General features: G+C 43.8%; 1 protein-coding gene across 16 annotated transcripts in view; it reads right to left on the bottom strand.

Annotated features, from left to right (window-relative positions):
• PACC1 (proton activated chloride channel 1) overlaps positions 1-17,517 on the bottom strand; it is a 47,933-nt gene that overhangs the window by 13,385 nt on the left and 17,031 nt on the right. For 8 of the 16 annotated variants that reach the window (XM_027820526.3, XM_007058005.4, XM_027820525.3 and 5 more), the window contains 2 exons: positions 5,154-5,295; positions 293-397 (listed from right to left, as the gene is read on the bottom strand). In XM_027820526.3, coding sequence (XP_027676327.1) covers positions 293-397; positions 5,154-5,295 — 247 coding nt within the window. Of the gene's footprint in view, positions 1-288; positions 398-2,677; positions 2,770-5,153; positions 5,296-12,699; positions 12,977-17,517 lie in introns of those variants that run through there. The other 8 variants (XM_027820524.3, XM_037895746.2, XM_043543679.1 and 5 more) reach the window with 5 other exon arrangements.

The following is a 17,517-nucleotide window of genomic DNA, read 5'->3' as shown; positions in this document are numbered from 1 at the left end:
GATCTATTCTCAAACAAGATCAGACTTAGTTAAAATTATCTAGAGCATATGGGAAGCAAGTTTTGTCTTAAGCTGTGTGCATGTGCACAGCCATAGTAGGAAGTACTATAATTATTATGCAAATTAAAAGGTCAAAGAGGGCAGAAGATGGTCTTGACCTCAGCAACATTTAGATTAGTTTGAGAACTCTGGAATGATTGGGTTGAAATTCTCAAAGTGACATCAGCCTTCCTCCAACTTAGTTTTAAATTAAGTCATGCAAGAGGCTGAGGAGTGACTAGAATTTACTTACATCTTGAACTTTCTGTATAAAAGGATCTTTCCATTCAAATACCACAAAAAACAACTGGTCACTTGCCGGCTTATGCCTCTGGTCAATGTAGTTAACCACACTAGTCTGGGGGGGGAAAAAAAGGCAGTTAACTTTCTCTTCCATCAAAAGTCCAACCTGCTATTATACTAAATGAGGAGTGAGGGAAGAGTTGATTTTAAAATGGGGCTTTTAAATGACTTGAACCGGATATTGGTCTGGTTTAACTGTTAGCTGTAGGAACCTTATCTTTCTACTCATACAATCCCTGCTTCAAGCTTAACCTAATATACCTCCTCTTTTCTACTTTAAAAAAATGTGGCTACTTAATCTTTGAGTGTCCAAGTACCACAATAAGAAAGGCTAAGTTTGTTCCAAAAGGGTCAAGAAACACTATCATTAAATGCAACCATACTTTACCAGTAGTCATTTTCAAAGCTAAAGGCAAACCTCACTTATCTGCATGTCCTGATTCCCCCAAACCGTGTGCAATTTTGGTCTACCTGAAGGAATAGATCTATATTGGTACTTTGAAAAAGTGGGATGTAAAGTTACTAGGAATGAATATTGAGGTAGAATTGACTACACCATTGTAGGGGGAAGAACCATGCTTATTCAAGTGCCCAATGCCAGGCCAAAAAAAGCTCTATTAGAATTTTGTCACTTCCCAATGTGGGCCCCTAACAGCTAATGTGGACAAGGTGACCTACTTTGCCTCAACCAAATAGTGACTGATGGGAACATGGCAACCGGTCTGTTACAACCTGCAAGCTTCTGTTGACATAACATGTAGAATATACAATACTGAACAACAGAATAGCTGCTCTGGCCTGCTGAAAGTGAGGAACTAGTCTCATCTTCTTTAGGTTGTCTCTCTTTTTCCTTTTCCTTGACTTAGATTTCTACTGTACTACTCCTTTCCTGTCGTACAAATTTCTTGAATGACAGTAGTGGAGTTGGAAGTACACTTCTGTAATTGGACAGGAGATTGTAGTGGACTGGAATGAGTAGTTCTCATTAGCCTGTAGCAAAAATGTGTGGTCAACCCCCATACAGTTTAAACACTTATTTTTTATAACCTATAAACCCAGACTATACACTCGGTAGTTTTTAGTAAGGCACAGACCATGCTTATTTGTCACAGCCTTGATGTATTTCTGAAGAGAAAATTAAAATACATAAGCTATTTTATTAAATACCTTGGCTGCTAGTAACTTTGAATTTTAATAATGGAAAATTCTTTGAATTTGGCTCTAGTATATTTTTCAAATTTCTAATACAAGCTACTGTACTGACCGCAAAAAAATTAACCCTAATAATGTATATTATGTACAAACTTGTCTGTCATGAATTAGTATTTTATGCACATGTCAAGACTTTAGCCTAAACTGGAGGCTTGGAGATGGGACAAGTGGTTTCTATTTGTTACTTCAGACACAATGTACAACTCTGATATTTAACTATGTTAGCTCTCAAGTTTGTTTTTCCATATGCTAAGCTCAGCTCACAAAATAAGTACAAATTACAATTTGTACAGTGGCTAGACTTCTGCTAACACAGGTGGTCAGAGACTACATGACATCTTTGGACAGAGGGATTCTTACTTTCACAGACACACAGGTTTTTCTGTTGGAGATTTCATTGCTAATTGGTGCATTTCATAGGCCCAAGTGTCTCAAAGAAGGACTTCAAAAAATAAAACTCGTAAGTGCTAACACTATGCAGATGAGACATCTCTCTATATCCCTCACCATATCTGACTATACTGCTGCCACCCCATGCTTGGATCAGATTAATTGATGGATTGAGAACATCTGGTTGAACCTGAGCAAGACAGAAGCTGAGCTACTGGGCAGAGGAAAGTTCTTGGAGGAGTTTACAGCTTCCTTTGATTGAAGGTACATGCCCACAATTAGTCAATTTAGGCTGTAGCATCAGTAAAGAGCACTCAAACTAAAGTCTCTCAGAGCAGCATCCACAAGTAATGTTTTATACCCTCTGCAGTTGGTATAAGAGACTCCACCCCATTCTGGCAGCTGACGTAGCCTTAGTTATACACTCCTTCATGGACTACCTCTCATCTAGACTATAGCAATGCAATATATCTGGGCGTGAAGACATCAGCCCTTAAGAAACTCCAATTAGAACAGAAAGCAGCCCATCTCACAACATGACTACCATGAGCACATCAGACCTGTCCTACGTTCCTTATGCTACCTTCCCATATAATACTGAATCAAGGTCTCAGCCCGTGGCCTGGCCCAACGATATCTAAAACTTTGCCTTAAAGCTCCACCATGCCGATTGTGGTCAGCAACTCTGCTGCTCAGGCACAATGACATTTTTGAACACCAGGGTAAATCTTACCTGTGCAAGAGACAGAACTTTCTCAGAGGCCAGTCTGAAACTGGAATTAACTCCTCCATCACAAACCTCACCTTCCAAGCACTCCTTGCCTTCTTTGACACCATAGCAACATGTATATAAAAATAACATTACCAAACTGAATTGCTACATTCTCCACTGCATGGGCAGTACAAGGCACATGGGACAGAAGTAGTCACATCTCAATGCATTATTAGACACTCATACTACAGTAATGAGGGCGGTATAAGCAGCTACACAGAAGAATATATAATTGTAATAGCAGCCCTCAAAATAGTGGGCATAAATCTCCTTATTTAGACGACAGTTTAATAAAAAGCTCATTCCAGGAGTCAGTGGAAACCACCTCAAGAGTTTTCTATCCCTCTGAGGAACATGGGTTCAAAATGGAAAAGAATTCCTTGATCCCAGCTCAGAGCATGGTCACAAAAGGTCACAAGTTGACTCCACCTCCAAAAGGCTTTCTTGTTCTCTTGCAGAAAATCAAGATGGTGCAAGACCAGATTCTGGAGGTTTACCAGGCAAAAAGAGCTTCATGGCAGATCTCCTTGATTTAAATCAAACCACCCTGAGTTCAGGTACTATTGTTAGTAAGGGAACAAACAGCCAGAAGCACCCTCAAAGCAAGGGCAAATACCATTACTGGATGAATAGACCACACTATTTCTCTAGAATCTCAATATAAATTGTAGCAAGGTCTAATTTGCACTCATCTAGTGTTTTACATCTCAATAAGGAGAAGAGTCTTGTTTCTCATTACCTCATAGCCAGATTCTTAAGAAAAATAAACCTCACTCATCCTCCAGTGTAAGGATCTCTCTCTTGGAAGCTCAGTTTAGTCATTAACACCCACACCATCTATCCTTATGAACCCATGATTTGCTTCTACATAGTTCATTCCTTTCTAAAATGGCTTTTCTGGTTAACTGAGTTTTATCCCATTTATGGGGATATTGCTCAATTTTTTTTTAAACTGTTACTATATTCTGACTGTATCACTTCAGAATTCCTCTCCTGTAGGGTATTCCTGGGGAGCCCCTCCTGGCATCACTGATTTGCAGTTGCCCCCATGCTGCTTCTGCTAAGGGAGCTAAGTGTGAGAACTGGAAGACGCCCTTAAAAGAGCAAAACAGCATGTTACAATGAACATTTCTCTTTCCAAGTGTGCAACAGGTTAACACACACATGCTTTTCTAAAAACAGATGGATAATATTCTCCTGCTCTTAGCAAAGAAACGTTTCACTTGCTAGTCACAGCTGTCCTTCTCCAAATCAATAGTTTCGTACAAGGCAGTTGCCGTTCTATTGATTTTGCAGATACCTCCTTCCAAACAACACAGGGAGTGAGACAAGTTAGGGCTTGCCTACATTTAAAACACTAAAGCAGCACAGCCAGCACTGCTGTAGCACTTCAGCCTTGGAACTATCTACGCAGATGGGAGGGGTTCTCTCATGGTTTAGGTAATCCACCTCCCCAAGAGGCGGTAACTACATCAGCAGAACAATCCTCCGTGGACCTAGCACTGTCTCCAGGGGACTTAGATCAGCTTAACAATGCCACCCCTGAGGGATATAGTTAAACCAATCTAGTGTTATCTATCTATAATTATCTAATTATCTCATCTCTTTCTTTATTATTACTCGGCCCCTTCAGCGTCTTACTGCTGGGAGAAATTCAGGGTAAAACCATTCCATAGGCAGAGATGAAAATAACTACATCAGTAGTCATCTTCCACCATTGAACAGGTGTTCTCTTCCAAGTTTTCTGAAGTGCACTGTCTATTCTACTTCTAAATGACCCAAACTTCCTTAATTTCCTTTGTCTATTCTACAGTTTATTTGATGATCTTTTTAAGAACTGTTTCTTAAAATTCAGCCTCAATTTTCCTTTCCCATTACTCTTCCATCCCTAGGACAAACCTAGACAATTCCTCTCAATCTTGAAAATATTTGTAGGTGCTCGTTGTATCTTAGGCTCCTTTTGAAAGTCCCAGCCTTAAACTAAAGTTTGTTAATATTTTCAAACAAGTCAATTGCTCCAGCTGCTTACTCTGATATTCTAGGTCTAGTTTCACCAGTGTAACATAAACAAGGACAATCAGCTTTCTGGCTTCTCTGTCCAGTCAAGTTTTTCCAGGCCACATCAGTAAAGCCATAAGGGCAATATAAACTCTTTGCTGTGTTATGTTTTTATGAAATGTGGGAAAGCGACTTTGAAACTGCTTGCTGGTGAGCTGGAATAAGGGACCAATGAAAACATGAAAGTCAGTCGTATTTGCCACTATGCATCACAGCAAGCTTCTTCAAAGCCATGCTGCCTTTTGCTCTGAGGAGAAGCTCTGTTAGACAAGGTTACTATTGCAGCACTGTATGTATTGAATGATTCTCGCAGCAACTACAGAATGACAATCAGCTAAGGTCTGCCACATTCAGAAAACCCTTACAGAGCACTATTTACCTCCTGTTTGAACTCCACAGTCTCACTCCCATCTTCTTTTGTTTTCACCAAGGACATTTTGACCCAGGTTCGAAAACCACCAGAGAACTTCCAGCTGGAGTATGAGCTTTCGCAATCTTTCATGAATTCTCCTTTATCTGGACTAGAAGGTGGGGGGGAAAAGGGATAGTGTTATTTCTCTGAACTAATTTGGACCAAAATATTTTACTACTTCAGGATGCTCAAATTGCAAAACTGAAGGCCTTTTAAAATGCCGCGGAGTTACTTTTAACTAGGATTTGCTTGTTTGGACTCCAGATACAGAACTCCTAAAACATAACTTGTGCTACGATTTTAATTTTTGCCTTATTACACACCTGTTTTGATCCAATCTGCAATGTATTTTCCCCTCACAACAGCCCTGTGAGGTAGGGAAGTGCTGTTATCCCCAATTTACAGACTGGGAACTGAAGCACAGATTACATGATGTCCCAAAGTCACAGAAGAAATTCTGGATGAAGCTAGGACTCGAAGCCAAGTCCCAGCTATGGTCCTAACCGCTAGACCAGCCTTCCTCTCTGATTAACATTGCTTGTCAATCCTTCTTGGTAAAATACCTCCAGGATGCTCAGCAATCAAGTCTCCACTCAATTATTAATCTATATTACTGCAGCCCCCAGAGACCTCAGTTAGAATCCGAGTCCCCCTATTCAGGCCTGGTCTACACTAGGGGGTGGGGGGGGGGGCGAGCTAAGTTGGTCTAAGTTACGCAATTTCAGCTATGAAAATAGCGTAGCTGAAGTCGACATACTTAGAGCTACTTACCACGGTGTCTTCACTGTGGTAGGTCGACTGCTGATGCTCCCCCGTCAACTCTGCCTACGCTTCTCACTCCAGTGGAGTACCGGAGTCGACGGGAGAGCATGCGGCGGTCGATTTATCGCGTCTTCACTAGACGCGATAAATCAAACCCCGATGGATCGATCGCTCCAGATGTAAGTGTAGACATGCCCTCAGGCTAGGTTCTGTATGTGCAAAGTGGAGGTTCCTCTCATATGCTTGCAGTGCACTCTGTGTACTTGATAAGAATGTGTTTTATGTCTTTACATTGTTGTCTGTAACTTCTCATTTCCTTGCTTTTGAGTTCTTGGCTTTTGTTGGTGATGTGATAGGATAAGTATGGTGTTGTCACTTAGTTACCCTAATTTGTGAAACTCACATTTTGTTTGTTCCTGGAATATATACTGAAGGCCTGATTTTAAAATGAAACTCCCATTCTGCAATACTAGCAATTGGTTTTCATAACCTGACTGTTCCCAACTGAAGGTATTACCACCTGACTGCAGTGACTGCTCACAGCAACATAGGGTGCTTTTTAATACTATGGGCTTGACTTTTCTTAAACTGCTGATACCTCTTTGACAGTGAATGGAAAGAAGGCCTAATTCTTCTGCGTATAGCATCTGTTTTCCACCCAACCTCTGGTCAAAAAGATAAAGAGATCAAGAAATTAACCTCTTGTCAGTTGGTCCAACGATAAATATCTTTTTGTGGGGCTGAACACCTCTGTGCGTCTAGCCCCTTTCTGTTTCGTGCCAATTCCTGAATTTTAATACATTTTCATGAGTAATGAGCAGCTGAACCCCACTAATGTAATGATTTGTTAAGACACAGGCTGAGCATTTTTACTAACCAGGGACAGCTGATTTTTGAAGAGCGTGATATAAGGTAACCCAACCATTCAAGAGGGCTGGGGCTCCGACACACCAGTGCCAGATTTAGCTCACCTCTTGGGGTGAAAAGAATGCGCAGCTGGGTCACATGAAGGGAACCATGAGACTAACAACCAGCTCTGCTGGGAGATATTAGGGAAGTCTACGATCATTCAGGGGAGAGATAAAAGAGCAGGACCTCTGTGAGTGAACTACTCCCCGCAGAGAGAGCGGAACAAATTCTGAAAGAGAAAGTGGTCAAGGACATAGGGGTAAATACAACATGGTGTTACAAAAGGTAGATCGTGCCAGACCAATCTGATCTCTTTCTTTGAGAAGATAACTGGTTCTTTTAGACAAAGAAAATGCAATAGATCTAATCTACCTGAATTTCAGTAAGGTATTCGATACAGTTACACATGGGAAATTAGAACAGAAGAATGGCCATACTGGGTCAGACCAAAGCTCCATCAAGCCCAGTATCCGGTCTACCGACAGTGGCCAATGCCAGGTGCCCCAGAGAGAGTGAACCTAACAAGTAATGATCTAGTGATCTCTCTCCTGCCATCCATCTCCACCCTCTGATAAACACAGGCTAGGGACACCATTCCTTACCCATCCTGGCTAATAGCCATTAATGGACTTAACCTCCATGAATTTATTCAGTTCTCTTTTAAACCCTGTAATAGTCCTAGCCTTCACAACCTCCTTAGGCAAGGCGTTCCACAGGTTGACTGTGCGCTGACTGAAGAAGAACTTCCTTTTATTTGTTTTAAACCTGCTACCCATTAATTTCATTTGGTGGCCCCTAGTTCTTATGGGAACAAGTAAATAACTTTTCCTTATTCACTTTTTCCACACCACTCATGATTTTATATACCTCTATCATATCGCCCCTCAGTCTCCTCTTTTTCAAGCTGAAAAGTCCTAGCCTCTTTAATCTCTCCTCATATGGGACCTGTTCTAAACCCCTAATCATTTTAGTTGCCCTTTTCTAATGCCAGTATATCTTTTTTGAGATGCGGGGACCCCACATCTGTACGCGGTATTCAAGAGGTGGATTTATATAAGGGCAATAAGATATTCTCCGTCTTATTCTCTATCCCTTTTTTAATGATTCCTAACATCCCGTTTGCTTTTTTGACTGCCGCTGCACACTGCATGGATGTCTTCAAAGAACTATCAATGATGACTCCAAGATCTTTCTCCCGATTAGCTGTAGCTAAATTAGCCCCCCATCATATTGTATGTATAGTTGGGGTTATTTTTTCCCAATGTGCATTACCTTACGTTTATCCACATTAAATTTCATTTACCATTTTGTTGCCCAATCACTTAGTTTTGTGAGATCTTTTTGAAGTTCTTCACAGTCTGCTTTGGTCTTAACTATCTTGAGCAGTTTAGTATCGTCTGCAAACGTTGCCACCTCACTGTTTACCCCTTTCTCCAGATCTTTTATGAATAAGTTGAATAGGACTGGTCCTAGGACTGACTCTTGGGGAACACCACTAGTTACCCCTCTCCATTCTGACAATTTACCATTTATTCCTACTCTTTGTTCCCTGTCTTAACTAGTTCTCAATCCATGAAAGGATCTTCCCTCTTATCCCAAGGCAACTTAATTTATATAAGAGCCTTTGGTGAGGAAGCTTGTCAAAGGCTTTCTGGAAATCTAAGTACACTATGTCCACTGGATCCCCCTTGTCCACGTTTGTTGACCCCCCTAAGTGAGCTGTAGCTCATGAAAGCTTGTGCTCAAATAAATTTGTTAGTCTCTAAGGTGCCACAAGTCCTCCTTTTCTTTTTGCGGATACAGACTAACACGGCTGCTACTCTGAAACCTCTAATAGATTAGTAAGACATGATCTCCCTTTACAGAAACCATGTTGACTTTTGCGCAACAATTTATGTTCTTCTATGTGTCTGACAATTTTATTCTTTACTATTGTTTCAACTAATTTGCCCGGTACTGACGTTAGACTTACCGGTCTGTAATTGCCAGGATCACCTCTAGAGCCCTTCTTAAATATTGGCATTGTATTAGCTATCTTCCGGTCATTGGGTACAGTAGCTGATTTAAAGGACAAGTTACAAACCATAGTTAATAGTTCCACAATTTCACATTTGAGTTCTCTCAGAACTCTTGGGTGAATGCCGTCTGGTCCCGGTGACTAGTTACTGTTAAGTTTCACAATTAATTCCAAAACCTCCTCTAGTGACACTTCAATCTGTGACAATTCCTCAGATTTGTCATCTACAAAAGACGGCTCAGGTTTGGAAATCTCCCTAACATCCTCAGCCGTGAAGACTGAAGCAAAGAATTCATTTAGTTTCTCTGCGATGACTTTATCGTCTTTAAGTGCTCCTTTTGTACCTCGATCAACTGGGGGGCCCAACTGGTTGTTTAGCAGGCTTCCTACTTCTGATGTACTTAAAAAAAACATTTTGTTATTACCTTTTGAGTTTTTGGCTAGCTGTTCTTCAAACTCCTTTTTGGCTTCTCTTATTACATTTTTACATTTAATTTGGCAGTGTTTATGCTCCTTTCTATTTACCTCACTAGGATTTGACTTCCACTTTTTAAAAGATGCCTTTTTATCTCTCACTGCTTCTTTTACATGGTTGTTAAGACACGGTGGCTCTTCTTTAGTTCTTTTACTGTGTTTTTTAATTTGGGTACACATTTAAGTTGAGCCTCTATTATGGTTTCTTTGAAAAGTGTCCATGCAGCTTGCAGGGATTTCACTCTAGTCACTGTACCTTTTAATTTCTGTTTCACTAACCTCCTCATTTTTGCATAGTTCCCCATTTCTGAAATTAAATGCCACAGTGTTGGGCTGTTGAGGTGTTTTTCCCACCACAGGAATGTTAAATATTATATTATTATAAATTATTAGTTATGTTGGAGAAGATGGGCATATATGAGAATTGAAACGTGGATAAGGAACTGGTTAAGTGGGAGACTAAAACGGATCATACAGAAAGGTGGACTGTCGGGCTGGAGGGAGGTTACTAGTGGAGTTATGCAGGAATCGGTCTTGGGACCAGACTTATTTAACATTTTTATTAATGATCTTGGCACAAAGTGGGTATGTGCTACTAAAATTTGTGGATGACAAAAAGTTGGGAGGTATTGCCAATACAAAGGAGGACCAGAATATCATACAAGAAGATCTGGATGACCTTGTAAACTGGAGTAATAGAAATGGAATGAAATTTAATAGTGCAAAGTGAAAGATCATGCACTTACGGACTAACAACAAGAACTTTTGCTATAATTTGGGGAATTAGCAGTTGGAAGTGACGGGAGGAGAAAGACTTGAGTTGATCTCAGGATGACTATCAGCCGCCAACGTGATGCAATGGTGAAAAACGCTAATGCAGCCCTAGCATGCTTCCGGCGAGGTATTTCCAGCAGAGACAGGGCAGTGTTAGTACCATTATACAAGGCAATGGTGAGACCTCATCTGGAATACTGCGTGCAATTCTGGTGTCCCATATTTAAGAAAGATGAATTCCAACAGGAACAGGTGCAAGAAGGGCTACTAGGATGATCTGAGGAATGGAAAACCTACCTTATGAGAGGAGATTCAAAGAGTTTGGCTAGTTTAGCTTAACCCAAAGAAGGCTATGGGGAGATATGATTGCTCTCTATAAATACATCAGAGAGAGAAATACCAGGGAGAGAGAGGCGTTATTTAAGTTAAGCACCAATGTGGACACAAGAACAAATGAATATAAACTGGCCATCAACAAGTTTAGGCTTGAAATTAGACAAAGGTTTCTAACTATCAGAGGAATGAAGTTCTGGAACAGCCTTCCAAGGGGAGCAGTGGGGGCAAAAAACCCAACTGGCTTCAAGACTGAGCTTGATAAGTTTATGAAGGGGATGGTACGACAAGACTGCCTACAGTGGCATATAGCCGATCTGTGATTGCTAGCAGCAAATATCTCCAGTGGCTGCTGATGGGACACTAGATGGGGAGGGCTCTGAGTTACTACAGAAAATTCTCTCTCAGGTGTCTGGCTGGTGGGTCTTGCCCACATGCTCAGGGTCTAACTGATCGCCATATTTGGGATCAGGAGGGAATTTTCTCCTGGGTCAGATTGGCGGAGACCCTGGGGGTTTTGCCTTCCTCTGGAGTGTGGGGCACAGGTTCCTTGCAGGTTTAAACTAGTGTAAATGGTGGATCCTCTGTAACTTGAAGTCTTTAAATCATGATTTGAGGACTTCAGTATCTCAGCCAGAGGTTAGGGGTCTATTAGAGGAGGGGTGGGTGAGGTTCTGTGGCCTGCAATGTGCAGGAGGACAGACTAGATTATTATGATGGTTTCTTCTGGCCTTAAAGGCTCTGAGCACTCCATTAAAGCGCAGGAGCCTGGCCAATCCAACTTGCATTTCTCCACCAAGGACTGTTGCTGAGCGTCCTCTGCTGAGTCCAAGCCTCTTTTCCAGGGCTTTGGAGCTGTGCTCCGGCTCTGCTCCAGCTCCACTGCTCCAGAGCTGCTCCGCACTCTGCTCCAAAGCCCTGCTCTTTTCCCTGCACACTCAGCAGCTAGGCTCCTGTTTCTCTTCTCACTGACTCATAAGCTCAGATTGCAGTGTGGTGGGAGCTAAGCCTGGGGAGAGCAGCAGCTGACCAGGCTTGGTGATGGCTGCCTTACACCGTGGTGTCTGATCAGCCCTTCTTTGGCTTAACATGAATATTCAAGTGTGCATGGAAGGGGGTGCCCTATCTAAAAGTGACACCCCTGCCAGGGAGGTCAGGTTATACGCTCAAATGTTCAAGAGAAACCCAAGTTCAAACCTCATTATATACATGAAAGACGCAAAACTAGGGGCAAAGAAAATATTGCTCAAAGGAAAAGCCTTAGATTATCTCCACCCCAGCCTTGGCAGATCAAATCCCAGGGCCTTTAGTGGCTCTGGGAACATTTAGAGCAGCTAGCTGTTTGTTAAGGCACTCAGACAAAAGGACCAAGCTTCGGATGCAAGAAACCCACACAAAAAGGAAATGGGCAAAACATCAAACAAAAAGAAAAAGCAAATGAAACAAAACAGAATTCAAGTAAGACTGGGTCTTGCAATGGCTCATTCTCCAATAGCTATAAGAGATGGTAATGAGCAGCACAGCCATATCTCATGGGGACAAATCCAGAACAGTCTAGTGCATTACCACTCTGCAGGGGAAAATGTATAATTAGAAGTTTACCAACCAAACAGGCTCATCACAAGCCTGAGGAATGACTAACCTACACTGTCCTGGAAGAACTTTCCAAGACAAATCATACAAGGAAATGGAAAATCTAGGCGGTAAGTTATGAAACCAATCTGAATCCTACAGCCCTAACTTTAATAATTAAGGGACATTGATAGATTGGTTAGGCCCAAAATGTAGCACTTGTGGGCTTTTAAAATGTTCAGTTCAAAGAATTTGGGAGTAGCAATGAGAAAGCATACATCTATGCTTCTGCACGTGTTTCCAATCCAGACCCCTGTAGCACTGTACAAGCATTAGAATCAGAAAATGAAACTGACTAAAAAAAGTACCAGACCAAGCTCAGGGGGGCGGGGGGGGGAGGGGTTGCTCCAAATTACATAAAAATGAAGAGAAAATGGGGCAGGGGGTATTAATTCACTTTCAACTGTATTTAGTGAGGTAGGTAAAATTTTGTTGTATTTTAAATACATAATTTAAACTGAGTATTTTCCTTTTGACTCTCCTATGGTACATTTGCTGCAAAGGCCGCATTGTCATTGCTTCAGTCAGCGGTTAAGTGGACAGAAAAGTATGGGGGGAATCTGACATCCCCACATCTGCCCATCCCACCCCCCAAATTAATTCTGCCACCACCTCTGCTTCTCCTGCAGCTCCTGGATTTCTTTATCACACTCTCCCTGGCTGGGGGGGAGGGGCAGAAGCTCTGCAGTTGGGTCCTTTTTATCCCCTTTCAGGCTGGAGAAGCAGTTCGGGGGCTCTTCACCCTGCCCTCATCCCTTTCAAGGCTGAGCGCTGCAGGGGAAAGGGCAGAGGAACCATCACATCCCTGCTGCTCATAGGACGGGGAAAGGAGGAGCAGAGCTGCTCTGAGCTCTTTCTGGTCCCAGCTGCTGTGCGAATGGTGTCTGTTCTGGAGAGAAGGGAGAAGAGAGCTCTGTCTGCATCTTGCAGCAACCCTGACTGGACGCTCTTCCCCATGAGACAGGCCAATGGGGAAAGCAACCAATAAGACAATACTAAAAATGTGTGCCGCTCAGCACCCCCAGCCCGCTGTTGAGAAGTGTTATTTCCCACACTTTAAGCACTGGCTTCAGTTTTTGCCAATTAAAGTTTTCTACACATTACAACTTTGAAACCTGGAACTTGCTGCCAGTGCTCTATCCTACAATTCCTAGAGCACCCTTCAGCTGAGGCTATCAGAGCACTTAAAAAATATTAACTGAACCTCTCCCGTGTAAAGTAAATCATCATTACAATTGCACATGTTGAGGAAACTGCAGCACAAAAAGGTTGTGGCTTGCCCAGTGCCAGAGCCACAGATACTTGCTCTCCCAACTGCTGGTGTTATGGCTGGACTACCGGACAATACTTCCAGCGATAATACACCTGCTTACTAGGGGTTTATTTAGATGGACACAGACTAACCTTTGACCACAAATACTAGACACATGGGATACTGCCTAAAATATTTCATGATTAAGGGACTCATCTTGCATTAGGATCTTCTAACTTGGAGCCCTATTGAGTCCCACTGAAGTCAAAGGGATTCAGCAGAGCACAAGGGTCTGGACTAGCAAATCCTGATGCAAGATCCTGGCCCAAAAATACCAATATACCGAACCAAATTTCTATGGATTCCTTTCATTATTGCTCTAGTGTAAGAGTCTCTTTTAAAGTCAGCAAGTCATAAGGTACAACAGACAGAGTCAATTACATGGGAATGCCATATTTTTAGAAGTTCTGTTACTTGTGTGTTGTAATTCACTAATCTGCACAATTCTGTGCATGGCAATCCAGGCACTAGGGACCAGTGGTGAACTCTAATTAGGTCATTGAATAGCACAGCCTCCATTCCCAAGTGGGCAGTTAGGATTTAATACTGCTGTTCATCTTGCAACACTACAGAGATAAGGAAATAATTTTATTTTAGATTTGCTAAGATGTTACCTAACTTCTAGATTTTCGGTGAAGTTTTGTTTTCCTTCCTTCTAACCCAGATGTTAAACTAATAATAAAGGAAAGAAAAACTCTATTCTCTAGCTTTACTTTTTATAAATAAATGTTTCATTAATTTTCCTCACTACAATTAACAGTGGCATGTACAGCAGCAACCATAAAAACCACGCACACACTCAGGTTCCAGAAACAGCATACATTCTACAAAAGCCAAAAGAGCACAGCAAGCAGTGAGTAAATCTGTGATTCTGACATCTGGTTAAACTCATCGAGAGACAGTCAGGTCCAGCACAGGTTTCTACGCTTGGTTAACCACAAGACTTGACATACAGACACTCCCCGACTTGCACAATCGTTCCGTTCTGGAAAGCCATGCATAACTCAAATTTTTGGTAAGTCAGAAACATATACCTGAACGTTACGCCAAAAAACAAACAAACAAACAAAAAAAAAACCCAAAAACCCAAACCCCTCCTATTTCTAGCTTACGGAACTTTTTCCCTAAATGCAAATTTGCGTAAGTCAGGTCTTGCGTAACCTGGGGAGCGTCTGTACAATTCTCCAGACACAACAGAGGCCCACGGCAGTCTTCACTGACGTCGTTTGCTGTAGAACATTAAGCATACACATACGATATAGAATAAAGACGGACGCTGTCCCATGGAATTTCTGTCCGAAGACAATCATATAGGGCCTGATCCAAGCCCACCGAAGTCAATAGGAGTCTTTCCACTATCTTGAATGGGCTTTGGATCATGTCCATAGATGACAAAAGCCCCTAAGAACAGAGAACATTTCACAACAGCCAATCAGTTATTCTCCAAAGCAACTCAAAAGCTAACTGCAGCCACGGCACAGGAATGCAGGAATTCTATATGATACAACCCATCAGCAATCATATTGCACAGTGTCTTTAATAGGAGTTACTTTATGTGAACTGTTGTGCATGTCACTGATAATGCATCCTTTCTCATTAGAATTAGTATCACCTCCTATCATTACAGTGAGTGAATATTAACAACACTGAGCAAGAGCCAATAACTAGAGTTTTAAGAGACAGCATAATGTGACACTAATAAAACAAAAGATGTTTTATAAACATCTCTGCTCATTCCTGCATCAGAGTGCAAGCTCGGTAATTGGAGGGAGGGGAGTGAACTGTATGGAAATTATTTAAACAAGATACTTGCTTAGATCAGAGGTAGGCAAACTACAGCCCGCGGGCCACGTTCAGCCCGCAGGACCGCCCTGCCCGACCCCTGAGCCCCCGGCCCCTCCCCCGCTATTCCTCCTCCCCACAGCCGTGCCCGCCCACGGTGTGGCTGGCTCCAGCATGGGGCCCTGGAGGGCAGGCAGGGGACAGGGAGTGGGTGGATGGGGGGGGGGAGGGGGGTGGTCAGGGAACTGGGGGGGAGGGCCCCGCACTGGATAAGGCATGGGAGTCCTGGGGGGCCTGTCAGGGGGCGGAGGTGTGGATAGGGGTGGGCGTTCTGGGGGGGGGGGCAGTCAGGGGACAGGGAGCGGTTGGACGGGGTGGAGGTTTGGGGGGCAGGGCGGTCAGGGAATGTGCAACAGGGAGGGTTGGATATGCGTGGGAGTCCTGGGGGCCTGTCAGGGGTGTGGATGGGGTCAGGACAGTCAGGGGACAGGTATGGGAGGGGAGGGGTCCCAGGAGGGGGCAGTCAGGAGGCAGGAAGTGGGAGGGGTCAGATGGAGGCAGGGCCAGGCTGTTTGGGGAGGCACAGCCTTCCCTACCCAGCCCTCCATATAGTTTTGCAACGCCAGTGTGGCCCTCGGGCCAAAAAGTTTGCCCACCCCGGCTTAGAGGCAGCAGAGCTACCTAAATTCTCTTCAAGTGTTCTGATATACATCAGAGGAGAATCCTGAAGTCTGATTTTGGAATGCTGAAATAGTTTTTCCACATTGAAAAGTGCATTCCTTGAGAACAATAGCAGTAACCTTGGTTCCAGAACTGCATGCAGTATATGAGGAAATATATGAAGCAGCCACATGGTCATTGATGCAGTTAGAAGAAGTCAGACACGTAGTAGGGCAGAGGTGGGCAAACTACAGCCCGCGGGACCGTCCTGCCCAGCCCGAGCTCCTGATCCAGGAGGCTGTCTCCTCTCTTCCGCAGCCATGCAGCGCAATACTCTGGGCGGCAGGGCTGCAGAGCCCGGCCTGACCCGGTGCTCTGTGCTGCATGGCGCAGCTGCCTGCCACCGGTGCGCCAGGCAGCGCGGTAAGGCGGCAGGGAGCAGGGGGGGTTTGATAGAGGGCAGGAGAGTTTGGGGGGTGGTCAGGGGCATGGATGGGGTTGGGGCGGTCAGAGGGCAGGGAACGGGGGTTGAATGGGGTGGTGGGGGGAAGTTAGGGGCAGGGCGTAGTTAGGGGCGAGAGGTCCGGGGGTGGTTGGATGGGGCAGGGGTCCTGGGGGGGGGGCAGTCAGGAAGGAGGGGGGGTTGGATAGGGCAGCGGGGGACAGTTAGGGGCAGGAGTCCCCGGGGGAGCCATCAGGGAACAGGGGGGTTGGATGGGGCAGGAGTCCCGGGGGGCCGTCAGGGGGCGGGGGGCGGGCCATGTCTGGCTTTTTGGGGATGCACAGCCACCCCTAACCAGCCCTCCATACAATTTCAGAAACCCAATGCGGCCCTCGGGCCAAAAAGTTTGCCCATCCCTGGCTTAAATAGACATCTACTGGAAATCTGACCAAGTCAGAGCAAGTGCATTCCACTTGTGAATCTATAAGGTTTTTAGATTTATTTCATGGTCAAGCTTGGACTCTTCAATTATTCAATCCACTTCATTTCTAAGGCTCTCAATACTGTAGCTAATTGTAGGTTACCAAGGCAGCAATATATAGTACATGAAAAACCAGAATAAAAAGAAAAGCTAATTATAAAGTAAATGATTCATGATAAGCTTAATTTATATTGAAAGTTACAAATCAGATCCTTACCCAAAATTCATTTAAACCCAGCCCCTCAGCTAGAACACTTACTGTATTAAGGCTCTGTTCACCCTAAGTGAACCCATCATACTGCCAAGTTTACTAAAGGACTGTATGTCTTAGTTTGTTCAAAGTTTATGCCAAATCCCGCTTGTCTTACTGCTGCAAATGGACACACAAGGCTCTTCAGAGTCACATTTTGCAACAAGGGGCAAGGGAGGTGCAATGGGTCGGTGGTGGTGACATGGAGAGTGAAGCGAGCCCACTCCACAGTCACCTGGCAGTTACGGCTCCTGTCCTGTGGGGCTGGGCCTGGCTCTCCACTGCAGCCATGGCACAACGGTGCATGGGATCACACTGCCATCCAGGGGTGGCCGGACCAAATTTGAGTGAGCGGCATTGCAACTGTTGTCACACAATCAGGTGTACCATGTTGCAACAGTTGGAGCAGGGAGCTGGAACCGGCCCCACAGGACAGGAACCACCCCTTCCAGGGGAGCACAGTGCAGACTTGCTCACCAGCCCCATGTGAAAAGGCACCACAC

The sequence above is a fragment of the Chelonia mydas genome, chromosome 3 (genome assembly GCF_015237465.2).
Source record: "Chelonia mydas isolate rCheMyd1 chromosome 3, rCheMyd1.pri.v2, whole genome shotgun sequence".
NCBI classification, from domain to species: Eukaryota; Metazoa; Chordata; order Testudines; family Cheloniidae; genus Chelonia; species Chelonia mydas.
Note: the sequence above shows the minus strand (reverse complement) of the source record. Positions and strands in the feature narration are given on the sequence as shown.